Source organism: Schistosoma haematobium, chromosome 1 (assembly GCF_000699445.3).
Source record: "Schistosoma haematobium chromosome 1, whole genome shotgun sequence".
In the NCBI taxonomy this organism is placed as follows: Eukaryota; Metazoa; Platyhelminthes; class Trematoda; order Strigeidida; family Schistosomatidae; genus Schistosoma; species Schistosoma haematobium.
Genome location: NC_067196.1, coordinates 82,151,442 through 82,169,386, shown reverse-complemented (window position 1 = coordinate 82,169,386; position 17,945 = coordinate 82,151,442). Strand labels below are relative to the sequence as shown.

General features: G+C 34.7%; 1 protein-coding gene across 2 annotated transcripts in view; it reads right to left on the bottom strand.

Annotated features, from left to right (window-relative positions):
* Positions 1–13,492, bottom strand: part of MS3_00002266 (uncharacterized protein) — a 30,110-nt gene extending 16,618 nt beyond the window's left edge. Inside the window, exons 1-7 of one of the 2 annotated variants that reach the window (XM_012936730.3) lie at positions 13,244–13,492; positions 10,475–10,872; positions 10,001–10,135; positions 8,687–8,794; positions 6,107–6,271; positions 3,379–3,615; positions 1,888–2,067 (exon numbers count right to left, since the gene is read on the bottom strand). In XM_012936730.3, coding sequence (XP_012792184.1) covers positions 1,888–2,067; positions 3,379–3,615; positions 6,107–6,271; positions 8,687–8,794; positions 10,001–10,135; positions 10,475–10,795 — 1,146 coding nt within the window. In that variant the 5' untranslated portion in view covers positions 10,796–10,872; positions 13,244–13,492. Of the gene's footprint in view, positions 1–1,887; positions 2,068–3,378; positions 3,616–6,106; positions 6,272–8,686; positions 8,795–10,000; positions 10,136–10,474 lie in introns of both variants that reach the window. The other variant, XM_051209838.1, reaches the window with a different exon arrangement.
* Positions 13,493–17,945: the final 4,453 nt, after the last annotated feature.

Below are 17,945 nucleotides of genomic sequence, written 5' to 3'. Positions count from 1 at the left end.
TCCTACCCATTGCCTTCTCGCGACTGGAGTGTTGTTTACAAAATTGAAAGGACGAAGATCGAATGGCTGGAGCTCTAGCCGGGTTGGTGGTGGGTACGGAGGATCCGCCCAGGGGAGTTGGAAAACCTTGATTCCAAGCTAATGCTGCACATAGGCTCCAGGATCCTGAGGAAACAAATGGTGTATGAACTTATTTTTGGTCACCGTTTACCATGGGAATGCATCTCCTTACTTTGCTCCACTGCTTTGTGAATTAGAGTTTTAGGTCGGAGGCTTTGGGTGTGACCTAAGAAAACAACCTGCTTTGGTTTGGACACCCAGCCAGTATTACGGCCCTCACACAAATCGAATGATTTATGTGGCGCATATATATATTTGGTGCCTTCTTGTACCAATGTTTATGTGTTTAAATAAATAATAATAAATAAATATGGATTGAAATTCAAACACTCATAACTAGCATACGTGTGCATCTAATCATGTAAAATATGACAAGGATTATTGGAATGAAATTGGTCTCATTATATTATCGTCAAATAAAAGGTTAAATTAAAATAAAAGTGGAAGTTATACTGGTAATATTCGCAGAATGATCGATTCTTATATTGACTACACTCGTAATGAATCAACTAAAAACACTTAACATAAGAATACATCAAACTAGTGTAAACATTGTTGGGAAAACTAAACTTTTATAATCATTCTAAAAACCTCAAGTGCACATATAAAGACTCATGTACGAAGAACAGATCATGATTAAAACGCATTGTATATTTAGAAAATATGCCAGAACACTTGAAATATTAGATTATAACAGCTGACCACAAAGTTACCGATGTATGATCAACTTAAACGCAGAAAAGTAGCTGATTCTTATATGATTAGAAAAATTTCAACAACTATTTTGATATTACTGAAATCCAAGATGTTTTTCTAACTAAAATATGATTAGATGATACTGAAATAACATATTTTTGAAATTCACTAAGCATACTTATGGTTTACATACCAGACTATACACGGGTCATTTGTCATTCAGTTAAAAAAAATAAGCTAAAATTATTCTATCTTGCTCACAACCTAGTGAACAAATGTACTCATGATTATTGAATAGTGTTCTTTAGGTACCGGAATAGTTCACAAGATATTTCCTATCTTTAGTAATCTTATGGTAAGAATTACACTAGTAGTCCAATGGAATGTAAAGAATTTTTTAAAAACAAGCAGAATTTGAACAATGTAAACACGTAGGCATGAATGCTAGTTAATGTTGAATGAAATTATTGTTCTGTTTGAAATCGAGTGATTTTAATAAACATCAAGCATGTTCTATGAAGATAAAACCTGTCACAATTCGATTTAACAAGTCATTAAAAAACGCCAGAAAAATATATAGCGAGATGTATTAGCATGGAAAAATAATTATGTAACTGCTATGTGATGAAAAATAGGTAATATCGGCAAGACTATAATATATGGACGAGCCAATCAGACATAAGACAGCAGGTCTTAGATTTTGGCGCGAGATTTATCCACTCATTTGGCTAAGTATCATTTCGGCTTTATATTTGATGTCAGTTCGTGATGAAAACATTGAATATAGTTTCTAACCCTAACGTTCAACTGTAAATCCCAATCCTAGTTCCTTGCACTAATTTATAACCCTCATTTAACACTAGAAAGTAGATGGGCACTTTCAAGGTCATTTTAATGTTGCTCAAAGGTCGTCCATAGATTATAATCTCACCGTAATATCTATTTATCATCGAAATTGGTATTCACCAATCAACAAACAGAAAACATGAAATTAAACGACATTGCTAACTTTACAGCTTCTATAATCATAGGTGCCTTGTATATTGGGGAACTTTCCAACTATCTACTAACCTGATAGATAAATGGAGGACGACCGGGTGCTAAAGATGCATGTTCTCCACTTGGTAATTGATCATTTAATAATGTATATTTTACTTTATCCAAGTTATTAACAATGCTGTAACATTCCAATCTACAAACAGGATGTATTGATTCATCAGAAGCACGATGCTGATTAAATTGTAGTTTGATCTGAAAGTAATAATGTATATACTCAAAATTAGATCATTTGAACGAGTAAAACTGGCGTAAGATAGAAACAAATCTTTTTTTGTATAACTAAATGCCTCTAATTATCAGTGATTTTACATTTTCTTTGTTTACAAAAAATCCCTTATTGAAAATATAATGATCCACCAAAGAACACAAATGATGAATTTGTAAGAAATAATAATCCAGATTATATTGCATTCTGATTCGTATTAGTAATGTTTTGACTTATACATCGAATGTTAGTCACGGAGCTTCAAAATCAGTTAATGTCAACTGTTCCGATAAACGTGGGAAGTAGAAAACCATTTTCATCGATCGCAAAGCAAAATATTGAAACGGAGCACAGAATTGATATCAATACAACTTTTAAAATGTTGTATAGAAATTGTCAAGGACGAATTCTCAGGTTTATAGAAGCCTTGGCTATTCGTAAATGTAAAGTCCCTTCATGTGTACAAAAACAATTTGTCGTAACCTTGAATCTGTCCTAGTAGCCTTTGTCATTTTATGACCTAGGGTAATGTAAAAAATTTCCTATTCATTTTATACTATTTTAGTTTTATCTCTCTCCTTTATTTACAATTATTACTCTGCTTACTTGTACCTTCATTTAAATGACCTTTATTAATTTTTAAATAAAATGACTTGATAAGTATATGTGTGGCCAGATTGTTTGAAATGTAAGGCGCAAATACATCACAATTTTCAGATCGTCTTCGTCTTCTCATTGTTCTGTCGAAACTTATTCATAATTTTATGAATAACTTACAACATTTCACTTCAGATTCTAATCCAAAATGTAGAAATCTCTTTATGTGAGGAATATCAGGATCTATGTGAGTATAACTTGATTTTATTCGAACTAATTAAAACTACTCCATTAAGCATTAGTTAGGACTTTGAAAATAATCATATATGATGAAATGAATAATTTCAAAGGTGGAACTAACATCAACTATTGAAAATTAAATACGGAAATCCCTAACGTAATAAGGATCGTTACAAATATATTGAAATGTTTAGGTCTAAATACTCTGAAACTATAAACCTCTCTCACTAACTGCAGTACTAAAAGTTTCTCAACATTAGTACTTAGATTTAAAACTAGTCGATAGAAAACTCTACATTATTTTTTCATTGTTGAGAAAACTGTTGTTGCATTGTGGAAGTTGGACTGACAACCTCAAAGCATCTAGTAAAACAAATATAACTGTACTAATACTTAAAACTGGAACACAATCTATTTAAAAGAGAATAGCTGATTATTTATTTTAAGAAAATCAAACATACTTTACATGGTTTATGATTTTGTTTATGAACATATTTTGATGTAACATCATATTGTTTATCATAAAATGGAACTGTTGAGCATTTGTTTTCAATTTTATTCATATTATTTAGCATTGATTGAGCAGCAGTATTTTGTGCTTTCTTAGCTGAGATAGATCGGTTTTCAGTATACTTCCAACCATCTAATAAACATATACACGTAAATTTATTTGGTTCACAATTGGTTAACTTTTGGATCTAATCAACATATGCAGAAGTACAAATAATATTAGAAATTAATTAATGATAAAAATGATTGCAAACAGCATTGACGAACACGAATGAGACAATCAATATTAAAAGATTTTATAAAGCATCACGATATTAAATAATATTACATAACTTCACTGGAAAATAAAGTATTACATTGACTGATATATAGTTTGGATCAAATTCTAGCATATAGAGTAGATCATAGTAGAAAAGCCTTTTGTATTGGACGAAAGGATCAGTAGCCTCGTAGTTTCAGATGTAGTCAGCTGTAAAATGCCACTAGATATGGAAACTAAATAAAATGCTCCTGATTAACTGTTTCTAAAATATCTATTAATTAAACCTGCAATAGTAGGTAAAAATATTCAGACTTCAAAACTGTTTTTTGTATTTAATGACTAAACTAAACAGTTTAGAACGATCAAGTAATCTGCTTTGGTGCTCTCTTGAAATGTCAACGGTAAAGTTGAACCCAGAAAAAACGAATCACATATCTGATGCAACTAACTTGTTCATTAAACAAAGATTGATGTGTTAGGAATCGACCAATACTTCCATGTGCAACAATTAGTGAAGCTATCTCGTGATATAAATTGAAATAAGGAGGGTGGAGATTGTTGATTCGCATCGATTAAACTGGATCATCCAATAATATTTAGGTTAAATGCTCATCACTTAAGACTCATTTAATCTAAAACTGGTTACTACTATTATTATCTTTTTTTTTATTTAACTACCAACCGTGAAATTATTTCTTTTTTATGAACATGACTAGTCCCTTTATTGATTTATTTTTACCCTGTCCTGCTTGTCGTTAAGTAGGAGTGTGTTTATTAATTTGTCTTTAACTGAACATACTATTCTACATTTTTGTACTGACTGTTTTGATTTATGTTCTAGAAATAGATCACCACTGTTGGTAAATATACATAGTTACTTGGTTTGATCATAAGCCTGTTAAGACTCTATATGTAACAGTATTAAGACTTGTTTGGACTATTTATTTGTAGGCAAATTAAATCCTACAAGGTTCACGCTGAAACCGAATAGCTCTAAATCAAGTACTTTAGCCGATAAACGACCGTCTGATAAGATATCTAACGTTAAGATCCAACAGATTTACCTGAGAGAATGTAAGTATTATTATGGGTCCTAAACAATATATTTCACTCTATTGAATTCTGTAAACCCTAATATTACAAGATAACATAATAATAATAAGTATTCCAGAGTCAAAATTCTTAAGAATTAGGTAATCGAAGTTCATGACGTGGTGTCCATTACGAATTATAAATATGTTAGAACACATTCAGAACTAAATTTACCATTGATATATAGAAAGGGTTCAATGAAGTTTTAACTTCGTATTTGACATGCAAAAATTGGAATCTAAAATAACTTGATATTTGTTTAGAAATTGCTGCTCATTAGTGAGTTGTTATACTTTTTGTCAGTTTCATATGAATCTTTGTAAGTTATTATATTTATCATGAGCATCAACTTAATTAGTTTTCAACCTGATATATTTAACCAAAGTAACCTGTGATTGATTAGGAAGTGGAGATAAATATATGTATGATAAATTATATCAATAACTAATTATATTTAATATATGCACCTCTGGTTTTGTATGCTTTGCAATAATAAACTACTGATTTGATCTAAACCTAGTTCTTTAAAGAACAGTAGGATTATTGAATCTGAGAATAACAAGTAAATAATTCAACCCTAATGTTATAACATAAATATTTAGATAAATTGAGACAAATAAAGCACCTATTCCAAGATAACCGTATTAAACCAAGGATTGAGACTCGGAAGAATCTGAAAAACCAAGTATCAGTGGTAGTGTTTGCCAGTTTGACTGTTAGCACTAAAACAGTAATAAAACGTTCTAATAAAGTTTGTCGAAATATCTCAAGCTTTAAACCTCGTTCCTTTAAAATAATACAGTACGGGTTATCCAGTTTTGTAGGATATTTGTTCAATTTGAAGACGGTTTTTATAACTGCAGATTCATATCGAGTAAAGAAGAATTTGAAAATAGGGAGCAGTAGGTAATTATCTCTTAATAGTTGCAAGTCTACAAAGATGAAAGTTAAGCATGTTATATTTGTTACTTTCATTTGCATTCTCTTGCTTCATTCCTCATCCGACTCATTCGTATATTGCTTTATACTACTTGTTAATATTCAGTAACCAGTTCCATTTCTAATAATTTCTGAACGTGTGGTGTAATGAACGTTAATTTGTCATGTAGTGTGGTCATACTTCAAATAATCCTCTCATACATGAATTGTGAACACAGCTGCTTCTCACGCCTTCCGTATGTAAAACTGTGTTAATTTCGCAGAATGAAAAACAACCTATGCTTAATTTTCGGGAAAAAATGAAACTGATTGACAAAACAAACCAAAATGTAAGAAAATTGGACACTTATTTAAAAAGAAATAAGCATTAAAAGTGCTCTTTTCACCTTAAAAAGTGGCTGAATGAAATGTAGACCAGCGAGAATGCGCAATCTCCAAACTGACGATTTTGGATGAATACACCGATTAATGTACATATTGTCTTGATCGTGTTGTTCTTTTTTCCTTAGTTTCTGAGTCTTGATGTAAGACAACAATGACCGACGAAGAGCCTACATTAATGATCATAAAAACCAGTTTTATTAACTGCAATAATTATTACAAAATAAATCATATAGATGACAAGTTTTACTAATGTATAGAAAGAGACAAAGATCCGACAGATCAACAAATTATTAGCATGGAATATGAAAGAGGTTCAAAACTTCTCATTTTATTCTAGCATTACCCTCATTCCTTAAGGATAAATGCAATTACATAACTAAAACTAAGAAAAATAATCTATTTGAGGATGTTATCTACCTCTAGAGTTAATTGTAAAGCAATTCATAGTATAGTTTTATGTAATTGATTTCTTACACTATGCAACAATAGGATGAGGAATTTCATACAAATGCCCAAATGCCCTGGTACGGCCGAGTGGGGAGAGTCCGCTCTCCCTCTCGAAATGCTCTCACATGGCCACGCGTATATAGCCTCTGTCAGGGAAGTCCTACTCACTGCCTTCTCGTGGCGGGGTGTTGTTTACGAAAATGAGAGGACGAAAAGCGAATGTCCGGCGCTTTAACCAGATTCCAAACCAATGGTGCACATGGGCTCCAGTATCCTGCGGGAACAAATGGCGTATGAACCAATCGTTGGTCACTGGCTTCCATGGGACTGCATCTCCTTACGATGCTCCACTGCCTTGTGGATCAGACCTCCAGGTCGAAGGCTCGGGGAGTGGCCCCCTAAGAAAACCACGTGCTTCGGTCTGGGCACCCGGGCAGTATTCCAGCCCTCACACATATCGAATGGGATTTGTGTGGCGCATATGTATTTGGTGCCTCCTTGTACCAATGTCTATGTGTTAAAATAAATAAATAATAAATAATACAAGTCATTCAAAATGTAGATTCTTAAACAGGAAAAAATAAGTTTAGCTTCCATTCTTTACTTTGTCATAGTTTTACTTCAAATAGATACTTCGTTAGAACTGTTCTCAGAAACAATCTACTTTCTCGGATCTGGGGTATTCAAAATGTTAGTACGGTTGAGTCGATAATTAGGATTGACGGAATGAATCGAAATAGGCGAAGTGGTATCTTAAACTGATCACAAGAAGGTAATGAGCACTGATTCCTACTAGTCGTACTCTTATTTAAGACAAAGTATTCATGAAGATATTGCTAACGACAATTTTGACCGGTCAGTATAGATTCTTAACTATAAGTGGTGAAAACAATTCACTGAAATTATTGATCCAAATTTGATAGATTGTTCAGAGTGGACTTCCTAAATAGTTTGGACGATTTCCTCCAACTGGACGAATAAGCCATGATTAGCTATATAAAGGTAAACATGGCGTAGGCGATAAAAGATATGGGCGTTCTAAAAATTAAATCACTTGCAACTTCTATGACGATGTACAGTATAACAGCTCGTTCTATTCAGGATTGTCAAGACGAAATAATGCTATACTGGACGGTCATTTCTAATAGTATCTACGCAACAATCACAACACAACACATAAAACATTCAGGGACTACTTATCCGACAATATTCAAAAGCTATATCACCTCAGATATTTAGGATACATATTTACCCACAGCCGATAACCCCATTAATTATGTTTACAAGATGTAACATTAATTTAATTAGTCTAGAAATAGACCAAGGGGGCGTACATGGCAGATTAGTAGTTAAGACATTCGGATTTCAACCAACAGGACCTATGTTCAAACCCTACTACTCCATTATACTGCAGTTTACGAGGTCAGAAAGTATCCCTAACTCCCAGAAAAGCAGTGTAGCTCAAAGCCATGTACCACATGCTAAGTGACTAGAAGTCCAAACAGAAGGTTCAGATTGAACTTAAAACATCAACTAGTGATGATTAACGACGTTGGTGCAATAAACTGAAAATAGGAAACGTTCTTTGGTCCCAATTTTTTTATCCTACCTTACAAACTAAGCTTCTCAGTCAATTACAAGAAATACATTCGGTTTCTATTTTAAATGCCCCCCCCCCGACCAAATTACTGTTAAAACGCAACAGATTATTAAATCCTGATATGAAAATCCCTCGTTAACTTCACTAAATAACTCAGCAACAAACAAATAGGATAATTTAACCCATCCTCTTATTAAGTAGTTTATGGGAATTGATGGAATTTTTATAAAGAAAGGATAAATTTGGAGTGGTAAAACAATTTAGGGACGGTAATGCAGATCATAAACTTCCCTATTCTTTGTCATCTCTATTTTTAACACTGCCCACTTCCTACAAGACAAACAGTCAGGCACTAACAATAATGCTAGATAAAATGTGACTAAAAATATTAGTATACCAGCATGGTTATATAAATACACACCAGGTACAACAAAACCAATAAATATAAAGTGATAAAAACCTTTAACCAACGTAGCAGCGTCAAAACATCCAAAGGTAATTATCCTCGCATTGATCAAACCATATATATACGTACCATTAAAGCTGATAAACATGATTCTTGTTCAGCACCTGATTTGGTGGTTGAATTTCCAACATATTGTCGACCGACGATCTCCGCTGTCGCTCTATACATGATAGGACGCTATCAGATAAACAGAAACACAAAAAACAAAATTCACTTAATTACAAACCAGAAATCAAACACTATACTCATAAGTATTTTGTGTAAACAATTTCATTTAACAAGTGTAAACCATAATAAAATTTCGGAAAAATCGAGGACTTACATCGAATTAAAGAAATTCCTAGAAAGTCTGTGGTTGATTTCTACTTTAAAATTATATCCATTAGAAAGTATGCAGTATGAATAAGGTTAAATATCAACACAAAATTCGTATTCGATCATGATATTTAAGTCAAAATCCGTGTGACAACTTATTCAATTATAAGTTTGTTGTATAGCTAGACGAGTCTGATGACTTTTGGCATAACATACCTTTTAAAATGACACTGAAATATCCCGATAATGCAACGAAATCATTAAGAATTAAAAATTATCACCAAACTACATTTGAAATTTTCAGGACATAGTGACAGGAGACTAATTATTAAAGAATTAAAACCAACTGAATGAAGCATTCTGTCAAATTCAGTCAAACTTACTACATTCTTGAAATTAGTTGAGGACACCGAACTTACTGTAAAACAAAAACTCGTTCCGCCACAAGCACATCTAACCAATTACATTGATTCATAATCTCTGTGACGTTTAGATACTAAATAATATTATGATGACAAATTGTATCATTTTACACAAATATGAATATCAAAGTTAATTTAACCAAAGTGAGTTGTATATTTTGATGACAACCGAAAAACGACGCTGATAATTTAAAACCTATTAAAAATAATTATGTAGCACAGGCTCATGAATCAAGTAAGCAGGAGTGAACAAAACTTTGATCTTCTGTAAAGCATACTCAACTAGTGCTTTTTCGAGGTAATATTCTAAAATTTTAAATTTGATGGAGTTAATGTCACAAATCTCCCAAAACTAACACATTTTATAAGCAGGAGGGTGAACCATTAAATTAGTTTTCTGAGATAAGGGATACTCCATACATATGAATATTGAGAATAGGTTTTTTGAAAATCTCAGAATGAACAGAATATATTGTGGACCTCAGAAAAGTAAGACGTCACAACAGTATTGACGAACATTTTCGTTAGACAGAACTGTGTCCGTCAAGATGGTTGCTTTCTAAGACAAATTAACAAGTAAAGTGGTAAATATACTGCAATAATTTGACAGATATAAACAATGACACTAAATATAAATATTTCTTACCAAACTATTATTGGCATCACCCATTGAATGAACAAATCTCACTTTTGATCCGAGTAAATTAAGCAGTTGCCTGAGCTGTACTTTTGGAGCTAAAGATGTTGGATCAGAATTAATCAAAATAATGAAAGGATCGGCCTACATATGAAGTATGAAGAAAGCATAAAGACATTCTTGTGATAAATTTATAACAAACAAATTATTAATAATTCATTCAAATGTCGAATACATGAATTCTAATGTCATTGATTTAAGATTAAAGTAACTTAATTCATCTGATATGGGTTCACGTACTCGATTTTATGGACCATTATTATTTATGAGTCAGTAACACTGAGCTTCTGGCCAAACCAGAAAGAGTAGTCAAGTTCAAGCATATGAAATAATAGTTAAAAGTACAGAACTTTAATTACTAAGCGATTGCTAAACACCTGACTTAAGGAAGTAATTAGAAAATGTAATCCTTGCAAGACTTACATTTCGCGGTGTTGTAAACGGTCCTCCAGTGCGTAGAGCCCCAATACTTGAACTAGCATTGTACTTAAATAAGATACAAGTTTGCAAAGCACTTTCAGCAGCCATCCGTCTAGCTTCCTTGACACTGCTTCCAACACCATAATATATCTCAGAACTTTTTAGATTATGGTGATTTACAATGACACTAACGCGAAACACTTTGTTATGGAATGGACCACTATCTTCACAAGTCCAGGATAAATCTGTTTTAAGCAGATGAGCTTGTTTATTAAGAATAAAAACTGGAGATATATTGATAAAGGTCTCCGAATCAAACGACATCCAAACTGTTTTGGATTTTTACACAGCTGCTATGTAGTTAGATATCCAGTCGTTCGCCGTAACACAGTAACAGAGCACTAAAGAGAAAAAACAATACCGTTAGGTACGAGCAAAAGCAACCATGGAAGGTTTTGTGTGGCGCAAATATATTTGGTGCCCTCTTGTACCAATATTTATGTGCTCAAATAAATAAATAATAACCATGGAAGGCTGCCTATTTTACACTTAATGTAATGATGTTATTAATGATACATATAAATATTCAGTGAAAAGCAGTGCAGCAAGTAAGCCATTGCATCGTTAAAATGGTCCCGAAACACCGACGGGAATAGTGTCAGATATAGTGATATTTGGATGGCTACTGCCGGTGAACAGATAGAATTCAAAATTGACATAATTCCCATTTAAACATTAAAAATTAAAAACATGAAGTTCAGCGAAAGGATCTCTTTTCGACGAATTTATTATCAAACTGTACAATCGTATATATATGAGAATCTTTTTGTTGAAGTACTAATTCCGTGAGGAAATGAGAACACAAATAACTAAGATGATGTAATAGAAAGATTATAATACTAGATTACATAATACGAATAATAAGAATAGATTTACATTTAGTAAGAATTCTCCAGTCTGCCTGACGATGTAGTATTCAAGAACCACAGCAAGGAATTTGATCAGGTGCCTAGCTTAGGACTTATGTAGAGGCTTTCCAACTTAAGAAAAAGGAGGAAAACGCAGGACTGGATGAGAAGCTCCTTATATGTGAGAAGGCAAAGTGACTGAATGGGTGATTTCCAGATGGAAGCCTATACAATGTAGTGCCTCGAAGTATTATTTTTGGTCCTCTGGTAAGGCTACTTTACGTCAACGAATTTCAGAAACTTTAAATCATTACTTCTACTTGCTAATGATATAAACATTTAAAGAGTAATATGTAGTGATTCCGAAAGGTTAGAGTTTTAAATTGATTTGGACGAATTGGTAAGGTGGTTTGAAAGTTCATTCATAGGAATAAACTTTGAAAAAGGAGTATGAACTTAGACCAGACACAACAATCTTCGTAGTACGGAGGGAAAAACACTTCCGAAGGTTCCATAACAGAAAGACAGAAGTGCAATTGTAAGCCATGACTTGAAAGCAACACCTTTAAAAAGAAATGTTTTGAATTTTATATCCCAACTTAATTGATGTCTAACCCCGAGGTCCAAAATGAGTGCTTGCTCCCCGAATGTTCAACCTCCGTTTTGCTCGCTGCACTTAATGACTATTTATTGCTATGTATATGTAGTCTGGCTAGCGTGTCTGGGGTTACACCGACTACAGCTCCGGTGTCAACTAGAAAGTCTGAAATTCCATCCAGCACGTAGGACTAGACTTTTGATCGATAACGGCAGTCATCATTACTGTCTGGTGCCATGTTTTCGCATGCAGAAAGTGGATTTACAGATGGTAACACATTTCGTAGCCTACTTACCATATTTTGTGATACAGACAGAAATGCACCTTGACTACTGGTGTTCCTTAATGTGGTCATCTGTCGCTTCGGTTCCGAGGGCCACCGCGCCCTTCTCCAGATAAGGCAGATATAGAAAGTTGTAATGAAGCTACCTTAGGTGTTAGGTCAGGTAATTTGTTGTATATTGGCTCCGAAGATCTGCTAGCTCTATCACCGGCAACACAATACTACAACTTGTAGGAGCATTTTGTACATTAAAGACGTCGTATGAATGGAGTATTACTGGTGGTTATCTCTTGAGTTTTATGTCATTTCAGTCAGATTTTTTAAGTCTAAAGGCTGGCTCGAAACGCAAGGGACTTGTCTTACTGACAATGGTGAGAGCTACATTCAAATTGATTTTAGGGAAGCATCGTCATCTTTGTAAGATCGAATAAACTGTTCCATCTCTCGCAATATTTGGCTCAACAGCCTATATTTTAGCTCGCACTCGTTTGGTAGTTTTTGTAGCACTTTCTGATCAGACACCAAGGTGGGCTAAATAGTCGCTTGCTTTAATTTGTTATAACCTTCCGATAAGAGGATATTGTCTAGAAGGTTCGATATATCCCCGAGATCCCAATTTTGGGGAAAATTTGACCCATTTTGGGGAAGCCGCTACAGTAAACTTTGGGGAAATTTTAAAGAAATGGAACCAAAACCCTAAAATTTCCCCAGATCTGGAGAAATTCACCAATATTTCCCCAAAATCCTCTTTTAACCTTGGTGAAGGTCATTTGACTTTGTGGATTTCCCAAAAATTTCCCAACATTTACCCGAAATTCCCCAAGCTTTGGAGATTGGGTCGGAGCTATAGCTCTACTGATACTTTCGTTGGTAAACATTCCCGGTAGGAAATACTGTTCTGAAGCCTGCAAGCAAACGTTGTGATGATGACGCTGGACTTCAAATTTTGTAAACTACAAAGAGGGTTTAATTCACCTACTTACTATGGTTAAATGAGGGTTATAAAGCAATTTGAAGAATAAGGATTATGATATAAAGTTGATGGTTAGGATTAGGAATTAGATTTAGGGTTTTTATCACGAACGGATATCAGCTATAATGCCAAGACTATTTAGCCAAATGAGTAAAACTTCGCGCCAAAATCTGGAACCTGTTGTCGTATACGTGATTGGTTCGTCCATAAATTATAATCGCACCCCTTACTTGACCTAAATGTTTCCTCAAGGTCACTGTGGCGTTGCCATTAGTCATCCATATTTCAGTCTTCAGTAATAGGGATAGAAGGTTAGTGGACCTATGCTAATCCTGACAATTTGCCCTCCAGTGAAATTCCAGCTTCACCTTGAAAATATTTCTTTATGAGGCTGATACCACTTGTTCGGGTAAGGGATTCCAGTCATTGACCACTCGATGAGAAAAAGAGAACCACACTTTAAGCTTATTAGATCGCGCTTTGTGAGCCTTCCTGTTATGACCTCAGATAATACTGATGCTAGAAGGAACAAAAAGATAAGACATATTAACACCCAAATCGTAATTGAAGATACGAAATGCCAATACAGGATCACCTCGTGTAAAACAATGAGACAAGAGGAAAAGATTTAAGCGTTTAAAGCGCTCATCGTGAAGGAGTTTGGAAAGACCTCCCACCGATTTTTTCCTACACTCTAAACACGCTCAAGTGAGTTAGTATGCTTAGTCAGACATGGGTCAGATGCTTGGATACAGTACTCTAAGTGTGATCTTACATAGGTCGGATATAAAAGTCGAAGCATTTCCTCGTCAAAGTATTTGAATACTCGGCAAAGTGGTCGTAACGCACGAAAATCTTTGGTGACTGCTGCGCTGTGATGTGCAGTTGTTTTCAGGTCGTGACCTATTTTTACTCTTTAGTCTTTACCTTTTGAAAAGAGCAAGAACAAAGATTCTAGCAGAATAGCATGAATTCATTTTATTTCGTAGGTTCACGTCAGCTGCTTACAACCTGTGATATTTAAAAATCATAATTACATAATCGGTTCAAATTGCTAACTGAATATTGTAAATATATACCTAATGTAAAGGAATATTCTACAACATTATTTGTGACAACAGTTCAAAAGTGGGTTAGAAACAATCGATTACATAATGAATAACATTGAAGGAATGTAGTGAGTAGAGTTCAGTTGAAAGATTATTAAGTTGAAAGACAGTTGAAGAAATAAAATAGAGTCAATGATGTAATAAATGCAAAAGAAAAAAGAAAAAGGAAAAAAATTTATGGTGCAGTGAAGGAATATTTGTCACCAGGGCAAGGAAAGATTAACCATTGTCTCCTTTTGAATACATAGGTCAGAGTTTTGACGCCTGATGGCAATGGCTTCAGCAAACTTCAGAAGACTGGAGTTTGGCTGCTTACTAATCACCCTAATGGATTGTAAGGTATCTACCTGATGTCCTGTATCAAGGAGATGTTTGGTGATTGCACAGTTCAGAGTCTTTCTTTCCCTTGTTCTAAGACTTTTTGGAACATGTTCAAAGAATCTAAGATATGCCCTCCTTTCAGTTTGGCCGATGTAGCTGCTTTGGCAGGTACACGTAAATTTATAAATACAGTTGGCGGTCACCTGAATGTGTGGAAGAGATGTACCATCAATAGTATAATGGTAACTATGACCACGTCCGATTTTCATGAGCATACTCTTGTCACAATTCAATTCCAAGCCTTAATATCGATTCCATATAACTAGTTCGTCTAAGTCAGCTTGGATATCAAAATTTTAAGCCTCACTGCTTATTGTTGTACAGATTTTGACATCATCTGCAAACAATAATCTCGACGACTTATGCAGTGGTGGTAATTCGTTGACATGGAGAAGGAACAGTCGGGGACTCAGGATGGTGTTTTGAGGTACACCACTTTTGACCGTCTTCCATTCGGATAGCACTCCATTGACCCAAACTCTGTCTGTGGTCACATGAGAAGTTTCCTATCCATTCCTGCATAGCACCTGTTATTCCGAATCTCTCGAGCTTCGGTATAAGATCTAAGTGTGAAACCTTGTTAAACACTTTGCTAAAGTCTGTGAATATCACATTAACAGACAAACCGTTATCTGGGGCTTCTGGTTAATTTTCTCTTGCAATAAGTACGTTAGTCAAGTATGAATGGTTGTTCTGAAACCCGTGTTGCTCGGGAGTTAACAGGTTGCACGAACCTATGTGACTTCGTAACTTAACCCGAATTATCTCTTCAAGTAACTTAACGGCTATGCCAGTTAGACTGACAGGTCGGTAATCAGATACGATCTGTCTCTGAACATCTCTAAATATAAGATTGACCATAGCATCTTTCCGATCTCTAGGGAGTTTGACGAGTGGTGGGGACATTTTGAAGAGCATCACGAGTGGTCTCGACGTAATGTCTGCAAGAGATTATGTCAGTCGTGGATGTATCTCATCACAGCCCGGTATCTTACAAGGTTTGAGGTTAGTGATGAGTGGATGAACAGTTTCATCAGTCACATATACTGGTCCTACGGCTGGTATCTTGGTGTGATTAGTTCAATTATCTGTTACGACACATGTAGAGTAGATTTCACTGAAATAGTTTGATAAAGTCTTACCTTTTTATCTGGTTAATTTAGTAAATCTGAATTTTCTTGTAATCTTAATGGGGGAAGACCATCGCTACGCTTTTTTTCTCAATTTATCTTATGAAAACAGTCGTTTAGGACATGTACGGCTATCATATGCCGATTGTCTTTCGTAAATAATACGGCATGTGGTTATGGTCTTTCTACATATATTCCGGATTTTTCGGTATTCACACTTAAATTGTTCGTGTCCAGTTGACATGTATAATTCCCAGAACTGTTTCCTACGTTTCAACAACTTTCGGATCCCCTCATTAATCCATGGAGGGCAATGTGAGAGACTGTGTGTTGACCATGGGATAAACGGTGATGTCACGGACTCGAATGTAGCCTTTAACTGGTTCCATTTGTCTCCCATCGATCCTTCCTCATTGACTGACCAGTCACTCGAGATATCAAAATGTCTGGTTGCCAGAATATTAGCTCTCCAGGTATTGGGACATGGTTGAATATATATTTTTTTTACCGTGTGCCCGAAACTTAAAATACAGCGTGATCACTATTCGTTAGTGGGGGAAGTTGCTGATCCTATCTAAGACTGAAACATGATATCTTAATGGCTCTCACACATTTTTTTCATATGTTAGCTTATGTAAAAAGAACTGAGCTTGAATGGAATCTTATCAAATGTTTTAACAGTACCTATTTTTTTATCTATTTCATAAATGATCTTTGATTGTTCAATTGGTCATGGAAAGTAATATCTGACTGGAAAACGTTACGACTGAACTGTAAGGGAGTAAATCTCTGAGAACTTTTAAATTTGTACTCCGACCAATTATCTGGATATAGGAACAATGAGAAGTGGTTGCTAGCAGTCCAGCTAGTTTTTAGTAGTATTTATTTTGTTCCGACATCGCTGAAAATCAGGAACCTGAAATCCCAGACATGATTTTACTGTTCTAAAAGACTTCAGAGCAATGAATGATTTGTCTACCGGGAACTAGCTCGTTTGAATATAGTGAACACTAGTGACCTATTCACCTTGTACTTTATGCGGCACTTTCATTACACACCTATCGATATACAAATATACATGGGTAGTGATCCGTTCGGTACTGTATGTGTATAACATCATTCCCACTACATAAGTGAGCAAAACATACTGCCACGCAGGTTCAACGACTTCTCAGGTTATTATGGTATTTCCTTATGCTTGTCTGTCCAATGGATGATGACTTATTGCCTGCTCTCAAGAAGTGACATTAGCTATCAACTCTATGGCATGATACTGCTGTTGGTTTCATCTTACATCCTTAATTTAGGACGCAGTTTGATAATGCTTAACTACAAGTATTCGTTTAGCTAAATAGTGGTAGACTGAGATTATATATTTCACAAGTACTGAAGGCAGATATTTGGTGATCAGGAATTTTGTTTTGTATTGGCGTACATAATATTAATTTTAATATATCCCACAAACAAACCATCAACTAGATGGAAAGAATCAAGACACGCACAGTCGTTCAGGATACTTGCGGATGAAGACAATGTGCAGTAATGAAAATGTCAGCACAGTTAGTGGTGGGAAGTGGTAACAACGACTTCCTCCCGTAATATGGATTTTATTGGTAATGTCTATGTTCACAAATGACTAAATATCAACAGGAAAGACTAAAATTAAACGCCCTATGTGGTATAACGATAAAAAGGAATAATTGACGGGAAGGGTGTTTGTGGAGACATTAACATCAATAATATATCTACCGTATGTCTTTGTCATGGTGTGTATAAAAACACCGTTGTTCACGCAACTAGATAATAAGACTGGTTTACTGCGAGTTAACTTAAAATCATATATTATTGTATAAAGTAGTTCTAGAGTCTGCATTGCGATGCAGTTTGATGATGTCCTTCCCAACTCCAGCGTCTTTTCTTGTTTTTTTCAGCTGAATGCCAAGTCGTTCTCTAACATAACAGGTTTTTGTTAATGGCATCCGGTCAACGGATCTAGAGTATGCTACGTAGATAGATTTTTATCAATACGCGTAATTTATTGGTAGAGGTTGTGGTAGTTCTCAAGGTTTCATTTCAGTACAATACAAATGAC